We start from the raw sequence: 16,056 nt of genomic DNA, 5'->3' as shown, positions 1-16,056 counted from the left end.
AACAACTGCGGGAACTTGCAAAAACTGCGGGAACTTGCAAAAACTGCGGGAACTTTGCAAAAACTGCGGGAACTTGCAAAAACTGCGGGAACTTGCAAAAACTGCTGGAACTTGCAAAAACTGCTGGAACTTGCAAAAACTGCTGGAACTTGCAAAAACTGCTGGAACTTGCGGGAACTTGCAAAAGCTGCGGGAACTTGCAACAACTGCGGGAACTTGCAAAAACTGCGGGAACTTGCAGGAACTTGCAAAAACTGCGGGAACTTGCAAAAACTGCGGGAACTTGCAAAACTGCGGAAACTTGTAAAAACTGCGGGAACTTGCAAAAACTGTTGGAACTTGCGGGAACTTGTAAAAACTGCGGGAACTTGCAAAAACTGCGGGAACTTGCAAAAACTGTTGGAACTTGCGGGAACTTGCAAAAACTGCGGGAACTTGCAGGAACTTGCAAAAACTGCGGGAACTTGTAAAAACTGCGGGAACTTGCAAAAACTGCGGGAACTTGCGGGAACTTGCAAGAACTGCGGGAACTTGTAAAAACTGCGGGAACTTGCAAAAACTGCTGGAACTTGCGGGAACTTGCAAAAACTGCGGGAACTTGCAAAAACTGCGGGAACTTGCAAAACTGTTGGAACTTGCGGGAACTTGCAAAAACTGCGGGAACTTGCAACAACTGCGGGAACTTGCAACAACTGCGGGAACTTGCAAAAACTGCGGGAACTTGCAAAAACTGCGGGAACTTTGCAAAAACTGCGGGAACTTGCAAAAACTGCGGGAACTTGCAAAAACTGCTGGAACTTGCAAAAACTGCTGGAACTTGCAAAAACTGCTGGAACTTGCAAAAACTGCTGGAACTTGCGGGAACTTGCAAAAGCTGCGGGAACTTGCAACAACTGCGGGAACTTGCAAAAACTGCGGGAACTTGCAGGAACTTGCAAAAACTGCGGGAACTTGCAAAAACTGCGGGAACTTGCAAAACTGCGGAAACTTGTAAAAACTGCGGGAACTTGCAAAAACTGTTGGAACTTGCGGGAACTTGTAAAAACTGCGGGAACTTGCAAAAACTGCGGGAACTTGCAAAAACTGTTGGAACTTGCGGGAACTTGTAAAAACTGCGGGAACTTGCAAAAACTGCGGGAACTTGCAGGAACTTGCAAAAACTGCGGGAACTTGTAAAAACTGCGGGAACTTGCAAAAACTGCGGGAACTTGTAAAAACTGCGGGAACTTGCAAAAACTGTTGGAACTTGCGGGAACTTGCAAAAACTGCGGGAACTTGCAAAAACTGCGGGAACTTGCAGGAACTTGCAAAAACTGCGGGAACATGCAAAAACTGCGGGAACATGCAAAAACTGCGGGAACTTGCAGGAACTTGCAAAAACTGCGGGAACTTGTAAAAACTGCGGGAACTTGCAAAAACTGCGTAAACTTGCGGGAACTTGCAAAAACTGCGGGAACTTGCAAAAACTGCGGGAACTTGCAAAAACTGCGGGAACTTGCAAAAACTGCAGAAACTTGCAAAAACTGTTTGCAGCTTTTGAAGCTTTTCATTGATGTGCACGTCACATAATCACGTCACTTCATAACGTTCCCATGACAACAGGGGATATGGCTGCGCTTGTGTGAAGTAAATACAAAATTTTTCAACTTTCTGCTAAGATAAATCTGATTTTTGCTATGAAAATGTGGGGATTATGAAATCATGCAAGCCCCACATATTTTGCGCACAGAAATCTGCAATTTATGCTTCAAAAGTGTGGCGTATTTGAATAAATGCGGCCCCCGCATAAATAGCGGACTTTGGCTGATTATGCGTTGAATCATGCGATCACATAATCGTGTTTTTCTGGAGGGACTGTCTAATGCACTAATTCAGAGCAATTGATTCGTGTGAAAGGGTCAGATTCAGAGGTCCAGACTGAGACCCGCTTAATCCAAGGCCCAAGTTAATGACCTATAATAAATAACCCAAATTTTTGCAACATTCATTTGAGTCACTTTGTACATTGCAGAAGTCACTCTTAAAGTAAACTCGCAGACTTTTTGAAAGCATCCACTTTTACACGTGCCTGATTAAAGAACAGTGACTGCCTGGCTGGCAGGGGAACGCACTGAAAGAAATCATGTCTATAAAAATCCCATTTTGAACAAACCGTTCACATTCGCTTCAAATGTGTAGGTGTCCTGAGAGCACAGTGCATGCTTTTCTGGGATGAGAATAAACGTCCGCTCTGCCAAGAGCTTTTATGAGAGAAAAGCATCGTGAGGTAGCACCATTCCTGATGTGTCAGTGCTTAAGAAGCCCACGTGAGGGCTAAAGACGGCCAAGAACGGAGACACGTGAGCCATTAAAGGTTCACGCTCCAAACCCTTTGTGAGTGTCAGAAGGTCTCCTGAGGCTGCACTGCTGAGCAATATGAATACAGGGCGTAGCTTTGAGATACAGATATTGCTCATTTATCCTTCAGGTGTGACATTTAAACGAATAAAAGCTCACCCGGTCTTTTCTTTCCACAGCCAGCGAGAACTGCCATGACTTCCACCCCATGTTCTTCACCCACGACCGCTCGTTCGAGGAGTTTTTCTGCATCTGTATCCAGCTACTCAACAAAACCTGGAAGGAGATGAGAGCCACTTCTGAGGACTTCAATAAGGTGAGAACAGCATCTGAGACCATGCACCTGTCTGTCTCCTCTTCAGTCTTTCATTTACACACTGTCTATTTCTGTCTCCTCCTCTCTTCATACTGTCACATCTGTGGTCAAACCTTATGGTTTGTTGATTGGATGAGGCCAGTACACTATCTAGAAGACAAGGGTGGCAGATGGCTGATAAATTGATGTTGATACAATGCCTAAATGAAAACCTTTTTAATATTTTCTTAAAATCAAAGCAGGAAATGGGCACTGGTTATTGACAATGCTCTTATGGTTGTTTTTGGAGGTGACATTAGGTGCAAAGACAACGTCTGTCATCTTGCCCAGCTGGCTAATGTTTATAATTACAATGGTTGGCTGGGTTTAGCTGGTTAAAGGTCCCGTTCTTTCTGTGTTTTTGAAGCTTTGATTGTGTTTACAGTGTACAATATAACATGTGTTCATGTTTCACGTGTAAACAAACGCATTATTTTTTAACACAATTTACTTATCTGTATACCGCTGTTTCCATTGTCCTAAAACGGGAGTTTAAACTAGAGTTTAAACTAGAGTTAACTAGAGTTTAAAAAATGGGATCAGAAAGAACGTGACCTTTAAGCTGATGGAGCAGGCTGGTTTTTGAGGGGTTTTGGACACTTTTAGCTGGTCAGCCTGAAAGACCAGTTTTGCCAGGCTGGGAGGAACAGCTCAAATCAGCTACTTCCATCTTAAACCAGCTAAGACCAGCTTAGCCAAGCTGGCCGAGCTTTCTGCCTGGTCAAGCTGGTTTAAGATGGTGGGTCAGCTGGTCTTTTAGCCTGACCAGCTAAAAAGTGTCCAAAACCAGTCAAGATGGTGGGTCAGCTGGTTTTAGCTGGTGGGTCAACTGGTCTCCCAACATGAACAGCAAAGACCAGCTAAAAAGTGACCCAAATCCCTCTAAATCCACCCTGCTACACTGTCTTAACCAGTTAAAACCAGAACGGAATCATCAAAAATCAGCCAACCGGCTTAGGCTGGTTTAAGCTTGTCTTTTCAGTAGGGTGGTAAGTTAATTGGCCTAATTAATATTGTATTTTTTTGCAACTTCACACCTTTAAAGGGGACATTTCACAAGACTTTTTTAAGATGTGAAATAAATCTTTGGTGTACCCAGAGCACATATGTGTTACATAAGTTTTAGCTTAAAATACCAGATAGATAATTTATTATAACGTGTTAAAATTGCCACTTTGTAGGTGTGTGCAAAAATGTGCCGTTTTGTGTGTGTCCTTTAAAATGCAAATGAGCTGATCACTGCACTAAATGGCATTGCTGTGATTGGATAGTGCAGATTAAGGGGCGGTATTATCCGCTTCTGACATCACAAGGGGAGACAAATTTCATTGAGCTATTTTTTCACATGCTTGCAGAGAATGGTTTATCAAAATTAAGTTACTGGGTTGGTCTTTATCACATTTTCTACATTAATAGAAGCACTGGGGACCCAATTATAGCACTTAAACATGGAAAAGTCAGATTGTCATGATATGTCCCCTTTAATAAACAAATGAAAAGCAGTAAAACCCTTTTAAAAGCCCTGTGTTCTTATTGGTCTATGTCACAGATGTCAGGACACAGAGTTTGTTGTCGTATGCTATCCCATGCTATATGAGAAACAATCAATTTTTTCTTCTGATGCCCAAAATCAGGCTACACTTGTGTACCCAGCGTTAGTCTTTTTATGGGGATGATGACCAGTTTGTCAAATTTTTGCCTGGTGTAAAAGGCGGCTGAGTTTTGCTCTGCTGTTGTTTGTGTAATTATGATAATCACACTACAAACTTGTCCCCGAGTTGTAGCATAGGATAAAAGACAGCTTGTGTATACTATTTGAGCTTAATTAAGATTCATAGACATGAAAACTCATTTCTAAAATATCTCCCTGGAGCATGTCTCTCTGGACACCGTGATTAAATTTATCATCCTTTGTTTTTTTTACATGAGCAGCACATCTGAGAAAACCTCCTCTCAATACTCCTGCCTCATTATAAATAGGCTTTCTTAATATAGAGATAAAACTGTTTGATCTGCTGATCAGAACTCACATTTCTTTATGTCTAAACAGTTGGTCTTGCAGAGGTTGAACTGAAAGAAAAAAAAAATTCAGGTTGACTTTAACACTTACATAAACTAATATTGAAATAGGTATTATGAGAGGTAATTATGCATTAATTATTATTGAAAATGTGTGTATTTTGTGATATGCAGTTGTATTGTTTGAAGATGATAAGACATAATTGTAAATCTGTTTGTGCTTTAATCTCAGTGCCAGCTCTTGAATGCATAAGGACGACTTTTACAAAATATCAACATTCAGACTAATGTATGTAGGGTTTTAAAAAGAGTTTTTACAGTTTGCACTTACTTACATAGACTTTCTTGTTAGTAAAATGTGTGTCTAATTAACACACGTCACATAGTAGATGGTAATTTGTCTTTTTTAGTGAACCATCCAGTCATGTATGTCTTAGTTCAAGTAATGAGGTTTAAGTGCATCTCAGTATACTGCGGCTTTAAAAGTGTAGTTATTGAACTCATTACAGTTCATTAGTTATGGTTAAGGATATAGACATTAGGGTTATGGTAAATGTATATTGCACACTTGTTGTCTCTCCTCCCTGAAAAGGATGTACAAAGCAAAGAATGTCTCCTAAAATGCAACAACATTCCCAGTAATATAACCGTTTACTCCTACATGTTTGGAATAGTAATAACAATCATATCACCTGGATAACATCAGTAAAATTTCTCAGCGATGAAGTGTGTGACTGCCACTAAATGTTTAGTCATGGTGGTGGGGGTGTTTGCGCAATCCTCTCTCTCTCATTAGAAAAACGGTTAGTCTAACACCTTAAGGCCAAAAGTTTCAATATCTCTGGGTTTGTGGACGCAGTCTTGATTGAAATGAGGAAGATTAGACCCTCCTCTTCATCCAGCCTTGTGTGGGAGTTTAATACAGACTTACAGAGGAATAGCTCAGAGTTTCATTGTTTGGTTGTCAACTCCTCAGTTCGTAATTACATGTTGGTCCTCTTCTATTTATACTGTCCTGAATAAATAAATAACTTTGTAATAATGTGAAATATTCACTTCTACTGTAAAAATAACAAAACATATAACATACAACACAACGTGTAAACATAATGTATAAACATAACGTATAAACATAACGTATAAACATAAACAACAAATAGACATAATCAACATATACACATAAGCATAACGTATAAACATAACGCATAAACAATGCATAAACATAAACAATGTATAAACATAATGCATAAACATAACATATAAACATAACGCATACACATAAACGGCGTATAAACACAAACAATGTATAAACATAAACATAATGCATAAACAACGCATAAACATAATGCATAAACAACGCATAAACATAATGCATAAACATAAACAACATATAAACATAAACATAACGCATAAAAATAAGCAACGCATAAACATAACGCATAAACAGCGTATAAACACAAACAACATATAACCATAAACATAATGCATAAACATAAACAACGTATAAACATAAACAACATATAAACATAAACATAACGCATAAACATAAACAAGGTATTCATAACGCATAATCATAACGCATAATCAACACAACACATAATCAACACAACGCATAAGCACAACGCACAAGCACAACGCACAAGCACAACGCACAAGCACAACGCACAAGCACAACGCACAAGCACAACGCACAAGCACAACGCACAAGCACAACGCACAAGCACAACGCACAAGCACAACGCACACGCACACGCACAAGCACAACGCACAAGCACAACGCACAAGCACAACGCACAAGCACAACGCACAAGCACAACGCACAAGCACAACGCACAAGCACAACGCACAAGCACAACGCACAACGCACAAGCACAACGCACAAGCACAACGCACAAGCACAACGCACAAGCACAACGCACAAGCACAACGCACACGCACAACGCACACGCACAAGCACAACGCACAAGCACAACGCACAAGCACAACGCACAACGCACAAGCACAACGCACAACGCACAAGCACACGCACAAGCACAACGCACAAGCACAACGCACAAGCACAACGCACAAGCACAACGCACAACGCACAAGCACAACGCACAAGCACAACGCACAAGCACAACGCACAAGCACTACGCACAAGCACAACGCACAAGCACAACGCACAAGCACAACGCACACGCACAACGCACACGCACAACGCACAACGCATAAACATTACGCATTAACATAAACTTAATGCATAACACATAACTCATAAACAAAACATATCAACAAATATAACATATAAGTTTGATATTTTAACTGTAGATGATGCGGTGCGCTCTTTTTCCAGGCTTGACGGCATCATAGCGAGTTAAAAATATTCTAACTTTTCAAAAAGCCGCGTTTTCACCGTAGCCTATTAATAATGTATTATTTAAGCTTTGTATCATTCTGTATCAACGTAAGATGGAGGAACAGCAGATCATAGCAGTACAAGAACAACAAGAGCTGTACGATCTGTCAAGCCGCTATTATTTTGATACAAAAAGAAACAACAATGTATGGCAATGCATTTCTAAATCTATGTTCAAATGCAGCAAATGGTTACTTAGCAACAGAAGATGCTACCATAGCACAAGCACGTTTTCTATTCGGTTTAAGGCACGTCATGTAAACATCCCTTAAAGGTGGAGTGCACAATGTTTGAAAGCCAGTGTTGATATTTGAAATCACCAAAACAATCACGCCCCTACCCCAGTAGAATCTTGGACCTTCTTTTGATAGACATACGCAACCCAGGCAACTATGTCGATTAGAAGAAACACTCCTTACTGCTGATTGGCTACAAGTGTGTTTTGGTAGTCGGCCCGACTCCCTTTTCCAAAGAATATTTCAGAATTTGTGCATTCTGCCTTTAAAGGTGACACAGAATGATTGAACAGTGTATTTATCCGTATTCTGTGATGTGACATGTAGACAAAATATTTTGGTTGGGTCAAAATAATGTAAACTTTGCCGACTGCAGAACACGGACAGCCCAAAATTTTACAGATAGAAGAGCACATCCTGGAACGCGACTTGCCATTTCGCCTTGAACTTCGCGAACACTGCTGCAATTTACTTCCCGTTGGAGGCGAGAGGCGGATGTATGCAAATGATATTGAAGAGTGAGAGTGGGGGGGTGAGATGCATTTTACGTAATATGTATCCGTTGTTCAGATTGGGCCATTTTCTGGCAGACATTTCTAAAGGAGGGATTTCTATGAAACGGAGATGTTGAGAATGTCTAGCACTTTTCTTATGTTCGTGAATGCGGGTAGACTACCGTTATTCAACTAAGACGAGGTAAAAACTGTAGTAACTGAGATAAGTATATTTTAACAACATCTTTATTAAAAGTACAAATATAAAAATGCATGACTTACTACAGTACATAGATTGCATAAGAATGAAGCCACCCCAAATGTGAGTTTTTATGGATAGACTGTGACAGAGAGAGATTTTTCTGTGTTTTGTTCGTCCGTTTCATCGAAATTGACGCTGGATCCGAAACCGTTCCTACTATATAGCAGACGAAAAGCACCTACACTATGAGGCAAGAGTAGCATGTCCAAATTCATAGAATTCGAAAAACATTATGCGAAAGTACCTGGATGACCTACTACTTCCGTCAAGATTTTGAAGTGTGCATTCAATCTTCACCAACGAAGAAAAAAGAAGGAAAGGCATCGTCATATTCAAAAACATTGGATATCTGTAACGCGTCTCAATTCAAATGTAAATACATAAGGAAAGCTGTTCATTGTGGTTAAATTGCGCTTGTTTAACAGCATCCAAGTTAACAGCTCACCTGTTGTTATGATGACGTGTCACGTGATGTATCAGCATGGCGGATGTCGTACTGTTTTAACGCGCGATGGGTAGGTACTTCATCTAAATCAGTATATGTACTGACACAAGGGATACGTTGGAATTAGCTAAAAGAGACAAAACATTGATTCAGACCAGACTGAAGGTCTATGCCGAAATTGATGGATAGCTTAAAATCTCTAGGACGAGTTGTATACATAAATTTTAGGCTCAGAAGATGAATTTCTTTATAAAAGGATCAAGTCATGGAGATTTTTAACTTGTTTTAACACGCCGTCCAGGTTCATTTTTGTACAGGTATATGGCTAAACTGCATGTGTCATGTCTTTAAGCTATTGTCTTTTAGCCGGTGCTCCATTTTATTCTCCGGCTTTAAAGGCTTTGTTCAGAAACACAAAAATAATTACGTGGCTCTTCTTTAACCATACATTACATTTTCATACAGCATTAATCTGCCTCTTGACTGCCTGTTAACAGATGACTGCACCTCACCCTTCGCCTCAATTTTTATATGCACATATTATTTCCTCCTCCCCCCACTCGCTCGCTTTACGGCAAGCCTGTCACATCCTGTAAATATTGTCTGCGTGTGTGAAGTGTGCAGAGGTGGCTCTGCACTCGCTGATGCTCTCGGGGCAAAAATCTGACGGGCAACGGTTTGCCTGTTTCCATGGCAACCACATTATAATTACTCCAGCTCCAGCTTGGAGCGTCTATTGTGTGCCGTGTGTGTTTTGGTTCATAAACAGCTGTCTTCCCCACCCAATCGCTTCTGACGAAAGACGGCTACGACACCTGACTAAAAATGGTATCCAAAGCGCACAGTAGTAGTGATGTAGTGACTTAAGCTAGCGTCCTCCCCTCCCCCTTCAATCTCTCTTTCCAGACGCCCTCACCATGTGATCTGTCTTGTCGGAGCGTCATTGGCGTAAGCCGCCGTGGCGTCTGCCCAATCAGGCTTAAGCATTGAAATGGACATAAACTGAGCTGCTTGGAGATGCTTTCAGACTTCACAGCGCTGATTATGCAGAGGAGCATGAAGATCCAGACCCACACTTTACGCGGACGGTTTTCATCATAAACAACCCGAGGATCATCTCCCCCCACTTTTTGTTTTTGCTACCGTCGGGTCTGAGCATCCCTGCACAGGGTTCAGATCAGCTACACTGGGTTCGGCAAGCGTGGAGCTCAGCTCCCAAACATGGAGGTGACAATTGCACGTGAGTACAGCGCCGCCCGTTCCCAGTCGAATGCTCGTGGTAGATGAAGAGAATGGGGATAGAGAGGATGGAGGGTCGTTGTTTGCAGTTTTGCTCGGCTTCACAGAGGGATCGAGAGGCGAAACACAGGAGCACAGATGGGGCAGGCTTTGTGTAGTAATCAGGTTAGAGACAGATTTGAGCTCGCGATTAAAGAGGCAGAGGTCCAGAGCGAGCGCTCGCCGTAACCCACTCTCTTCCATAGCCCTGCCCCTCCTTGGATGCTTGCTGTGAATGAATGGTTCGCCGTGACCGCCTCATCATAGGTTTCCCTCATTCCCTGTTATACCTTGACCTCTAGTCTCTCTGCATGCTGTGCGGCTGTTCATCAACTTTGTATTTTTCATAAACGCTTCCCACGTGGGAGCCGTGGTTGGAGAAATAAACCAAGTCCGTTCTGATGTTTTTTTGGGGGGAAAGCTTAAGTCAGGGTTAATCTCTTGTGTATATTGTTATGTCTTTTCTGTATTCATTGTTGGAAGTGATGACCTTTAGTAGATTAAAAAAGACAACGAATTGACGACACGTCTGATGTCAGTGATGGGCTGTCAGATAGGTCCTAATGTAGATTGATTAGGGTAATATCGCTGGCTGTATATTTTACAGCACAAATCTGCAAGATCTCATAAACTGAATCGCATGTAGAGGTTTTGTATGGTCGTGCTCAGCATCAGCAACCAAGCCCTCCGGTCCACGATGCCACACTCAGTTTATTTCGCTTTGCATAGCAAGAGTTTTACAATTCATTCTTTATTTTTTTTTTTCATTTTTACTGGTTGTATAATTCTTATAATTTTCTATATTTTCTTTCGTGTGTTATTTGTCATTGTTTGTTTGTCTGTTTTGCATCTCTTTTTCTTTCCTTCTTTCTTTCTTTCGGTTTAAATTTTGTTAGTTTTATTTTTTGTTTCTTATGTTTGTTATTTTTTGTTATTTTTTCTTGTGTTCAATTTTTTATTGTTTGTTTGTTTGTTTGTTTTTTGCATTCTTTCTTTCTCTATTTTTGTTTGTTCAATTTTATTTATTTATTTATTTATTTTTGGTGATCCATGTAGTTTCTTATTTTTACACTTTTTCATTAGTTTGTTAGTCTGTTTTTTCATTTCTTCACTTTTTTCATTTCCATATTGTTTTTTTGTTACTTAAAAATCTTGTTGGCTAGTTGATCTTTTTACATTTTCTTCTTTCTTTCTGTCTTTCTTTCTTTTTTCTTTCTTTCTTTCTTTCTTTCTTTCTTTCTTTCTTTCTTTCTTTGTTTCTTTCTTTCTTTCTTTCTTTCTTTCTTTCTTTCTTTCTTTCTTTCTTTCTTTGTTGATCCATAGCTTGTATTTACTTTATTTGTGTTTACTTCTCCTTTTCACACTTTTTCATTAGTTTGTTAGTCAGTTTTTTTGCTAATTTTTTTACTGTTTTATTTCCATTTTGTTTGAATTTTCCTATAGTTTTTATTACTTGTTTACTTTTGATATTTTTTTCCTATTGTTGAAAAAAATTTTTTTTACATTTTCCCCTTTTTACACTTTTTCGTTAGTTTCCTGGGATATTTTTGCGTTTCTATCGTCTTTTGTTTTTTATTCTTTCTTTCTTTCTTTCTTTCTTGTTGATCTATAGCTTGTATTTACTTGTTGTTAACATTTCTCCTTTTTACACTTTTTCGTTACTTTGTTGGGATGTTTTTGCATTTCTTTCATCTTTTGTTCTTTTATTCTTTTCTTTCTTTCTTTTTTGGTGATCCATAGCTTGTATTTACTTGTCGTTAACGTTTCTTCTTTTTACACTTTTTCGTTGGGATGTTTTTGCATTTCTTTCGTCTTTTGTTCTTTTATTCTTTTATTCTTTTTTCTTTCTTTCTTTTTTATTGTTGATCCATATTGTATTTACTTGAATAGTACTCATTTTCAATATTAAAATGTTATTACCTTAACTAAGAATTGTTGATACATCCCTCTATCATCTGTGTGCGTGCACGTAAGCGCTGGAGCGCGCTGCGACGCTTCGATAGCATTTAGCTTAGCCCCATTCATTCAATGGTACCATTTAGAGATAAAGTTAGAAGTGACCAAACACATCAACGTTTTTCCTATTTAAGACGAGTAGTTATACGAGCAAGTTTGGTGGTACAAAATAAAACGTAACGCTTTTCTAAGCGGATTTAAAAGAGGAACTATATTTTATGGCGTAATAGCACTTTTGGGAGTACTTCGACTCGGCGCAGTAACACCCTCCCTCTCCCATTATGAGAGTGAGAAGGGGAGCGGACTTTTCAGGCGAGTCGAAGTACACACAGACAGTGTTGGGTGTAACTAGTTACAAAGTAACTAGTTACTGTAATAATATTACTTTTTTCAGTAACTAGTAGTGTAAGGCATTACCCGTCTGAAAATGGTAATATTATTACAGTTTTCCCGAGCTAGTTACTTGAGTTACATTCGCCAGTAGCACCTTCATCACACAAGGCACAAAAACACAGAGAACAAAAGGGAAGGGGAGGAGGGCGTGAATGGAACAGTGATTGGTCTAAGTTTGGCACGAGGTATCATTTACCATCACCGATTGGTCGACACCCGGAAGCCAGCAGCACAGAGCGGCAGCAGCACACTCAAAAAAAGATTGGGAAAATGGAAGCGTCAACAATGGCAAGCTCTTTTTCAGAGGAAGGTTCCCAGCAACAGAAAGCTATTTTCGACGGGTGGAGATTCAGTCATATTTTATTATGTTCAACGGAAGGAAAATAACTTGACGGTGAAGTGCACACTCTTTAATGTTTTTCTGAACGCTGTGCCCCGCGTCCGGTAGATGGTAAGGAAGCCAGCATTTTCTTGGCCGTGGCTTGCCCAAATAAACATTATTGTCCAGAAAAAAAATGTAACTAGTAATATAACTAGTAATATAACTAGTTACTTTCTCCAGGGAGTAATAAAGTAAAGTAAGGCATTACTATTTTTGAGAGTAATACGTAATACGTAATATATCACTTTTTTGAGTAACTAGCCCCAACACTGCACACAGATGATAGAGGGATGTATCAACAATTCTTAGTTAAGGTAATAACATATTTTAATATTGAAAATGAGTAGACTATTCCTTTAATGTTTCTTTTTTACACTTTTTTTTTAGTTTGTTAGTATGTTTATTCATTTCTTTCATCTTTCGTTCTTTTCTTTTTTCTTTCTTTCTTTCATTAATTCTTTCTTTCTTTCTTTTTTGTTGATCCATAGCTTGTATTTACTTGGCGTTAACTCTTTCCCCGCCAGCGTTTTTTTTTAAGTTGCCGGCCAGCGCCAGCATTTTTCATGATTTTCACAAAAGTTTAATGCCTTCCAGAAAATCTTTTTTTTTTTAAATATATAAACATACAATATATCAAACGAAAGAACAGACCCCCAGCTTTCAAACAAAACAAAAATGTATCATCCTACCTTCATTAGTTCTCTTCTTATAACCTCTCAAATAGGACTTGAAGGACTTTTGATAGAGTTCAGATACAGAGCGATCTTTAAAACATACACGGACATGCAGCTGCTTGGCCTAGGGCAATAGTTCCGGGTTTTATAAGTTGCGGAAGTGTGCCACCTGGTGGATAATAGCGGTATTCCGGAAAGCCGGAAATACTCGTCAATGGCAGGGACTTGTTTTCTCTTAATTGACGAGATAACTCGTCAATGGCAGCGAAAGAGTTAATGTTTCTCCTTTTTAAGCTGTTTCGTTTGTTTGTTAGTATGTTTTTAAATTTCTTTCGTTCTTCTTTCTTTCTCTTCTTTCTTTCTTTCTTTCTTCTTTCTTTCTTTCTTTCTTTCTATCATGCAGTCTTCATTCTCACACACTTGCACTACCACACCACTGGAGTATCACCTGCTGTGTACTGAACAGGGCCAACAAAATTATTGAAGTTCACCTTGTGAAATTTACCTTGTAAAAATATAGACAAGCGCCTTTATCTGTACATCTGTTCGGTGACCACTATTTGATCTTATATAATGCACTATTCAAAGAGAAACTTTAACAGATGGTATCAGTTCATAAATGGCTTATGCATTAATGCAGGGTGAGGGATGCCGTGCCATGTCTCCCAACACTCAGCAAGCATCCAGCAATCTGCTCTAAAACTAATAAACCAATATCTCTATTGTAACCTTGGCCTAAATAGAAAGTGGAAGAGTGACTTTCGTTTGATATTAGTTTTGTTGTTTGCTTCACCTGTTTCTTTCTGTGCTGTGCCAAGCGATGGCATCCCATTGAAAGCAAACATGCAGTTTGGCATGCATATGCATGGACAGGTGTTTTTCACTCTACCTAGCTTGTTATTTGCATTTGCCCCAACTTCTATGAAGAAACAACGCCTGATTGTATCTCATCTAAATGCGTCACACGATTTTTGCGATCAATTTTCCCAGCAGCGATGTTCTCCGGCTAATGATGTCTGTTTGTTTTCTCTAAAGTAATGCCCATTTCTTTGATGTGAATTATTATTAACTGTTAAAAATTGTTTGGGGGAGGAAACAATATAATTAGCATGTCAGTTGTGAAATGGATAAATGTCTCATTTCTTTTTCCTGCCTGATTACAGCACTGTTCTCATGGACCATAACAAGCAAAATAATCATGTAGAGGAAAGACTGAGAGGTGTGCTACATGTTTCCCAGCATGCATTGCAAATTTGATTTCTTTGCTTTCATTGATCTATAGAGAATGGGGTTTATTATCTAAACACTGTTTGGATGATTGATAGGTTGTAAATGATTATTACAGTATTTGATAGTCCAAGTGATGCAGTTGTGCCAAAGGCTTGTGCATTGATGGAGGTTACAGTTTGTCATGGCAGCAGGAACAGAAGTGTAATGAATATTCTTTCATGTTGCATTATTTAATGTACATTTTAATTTTAAATGACTGAACAGGATTACAGCTTGATCATTGATCCTGTCTTTGAGCTTTACCAATAGGAACTTTTAGGGTTTGATCCCCAGAATTGGCCGTTTGCAAGTTCATTGACAATCTTGTGCCTGCTGTTGTGTATACTGGTGCACAATGTGTTAATACGGAAGCTCTTCTTTGCGAACAAATCATTAATAAATATCATCATCTTCTTCAAGGCTTTAGCTTTGCTCTTATAAACTTGACCAATGTGATTTATCATCTTAAGTCAATAAGAAGTTCTTCCGGTCTAACAGAATAAGGGCCTTTGCATAATTACAGACAGGAAATAAATACAAGCATTAATTACATACTGCTGAATAAAACAAAGGCATTCATATGAATTTATGATGGATAGCTGTGCAAAGTTGCAATTAAAGTTAGACAGGAGTGATAAATCGTGCATGCCCTAATTGGACACAACATTGTTTTTGATTGGCTGTGTGGACCAAAGAGGTGAACAAACTGATGATTCTGAAAAACGGTGCCAGGGAACCATCTCGAAAAACAACCGTAGTCATAGAGAGACGTTTAAATGGATTATTTAATTAAATAGAGCAAAAATTAATCACATTTAATCAATGTATAAGGTATTATAAAGTATCATATATGTGAATTAAAGGAACAGTATGTAGGATTGTGGCCAAAGCTGGTACTGCAATCACAAAACTTGTGGCTAAAACTGGTACTGCAATCACACAACTGGTGGCCAATACACAACATGACAACATAAACATCAGTTGAGGGCTGCAATTCCACTTTTCAAATGACAATATCCTGGCCGGACCACTGTTGTCAGTGATATAAGTATTTGAAATGAAAATTATTTCTTAATGTCTAGAGACATATCAGGGCCATTTTATGATTAATTGATATACATTTCTTACATATTGTTCCTTTAAGGAAACAACATAATTCACAGAATGTCTATCTAGGAGACTTTTCTCCAAAAATAACAACCTCATAGTACTGTACAAGCAGCCTATTACGACATACAATTACAGGGATTAGTGTCCTCTAGTGTAGTGGTTCCCAAACTTTTTCAGCATGCGGCCCCCCTTGTGTACGGTGCATTCCTTTGCGGCCCCCCAAAGAAAATGTAGACAAGACTGACATTATCATAATTCCTCCCACTTCTCACTAACAGCCTGTAAGTTAACTCCTGTTAGCAACCGAATCTTTCAAACATGGTAAGGAGCGTCACGTTTCCGGCTGACGTCAGAGGTATTCAGGCCAATCACAGCACACACATTTAGCTGGCCAATCAAAGACAGAGCTTTTCAGGAAGAGAGTGAAATCTGGAGTAACAAAAATGTA

The 16,056-nt window shown here is 39.2% G+C and overlaps 1 protein-coding gene across 6 annotated transcripts in view; it reads left to right on the top strand.

Annotated features, from left to right (window-relative positions):
- The window catches only part of elmo1 (engulfment and cell motility 1 (ced-12 homolog, C. elegans)), a 123,133-nt gene that overhangs the window by 89,030 nt on the left and 18,047 nt on the right, over positions 1-16,056 (top strand). For 5 of the 6 annotated variants that reach the window (XM_055219516.2, XM_055219514.2, XM_055219515.2 and 2 more), the window contains one exon: positions 2,517-2,653. In XM_055219516.2, the coding sequence (XP_055075491.2) occupies positions 2,517-2,653 (137 nt within the window). Of the gene's footprint in view, positions 1-2,516; positions 2,654-9,573; positions 9,787-16,056 lie in introns of those variants that run through there. The other variant, XM_055219517.2, reaches the window with a different exon arrangement.

Source organism: Misgurnus anguillicaudatus, chromosome 20, assembly GCF_027580225.2.
Source record: "Misgurnus anguillicaudatus chromosome 20, ASM2758022v2, whole genome shotgun sequence".
In the NCBI taxonomy this organism is placed as follows: Eukaryota; Metazoa; Chordata; class Actinopteri; order Cypriniformes; family Cobitidae; genus Misgurnus; species Misgurnus anguillicaudatus.
The sequence above is the reverse complement of the archived record's forward strand: the minus strand, read 5'-3'. Positions and strand labels throughout refer to the sequence as shown.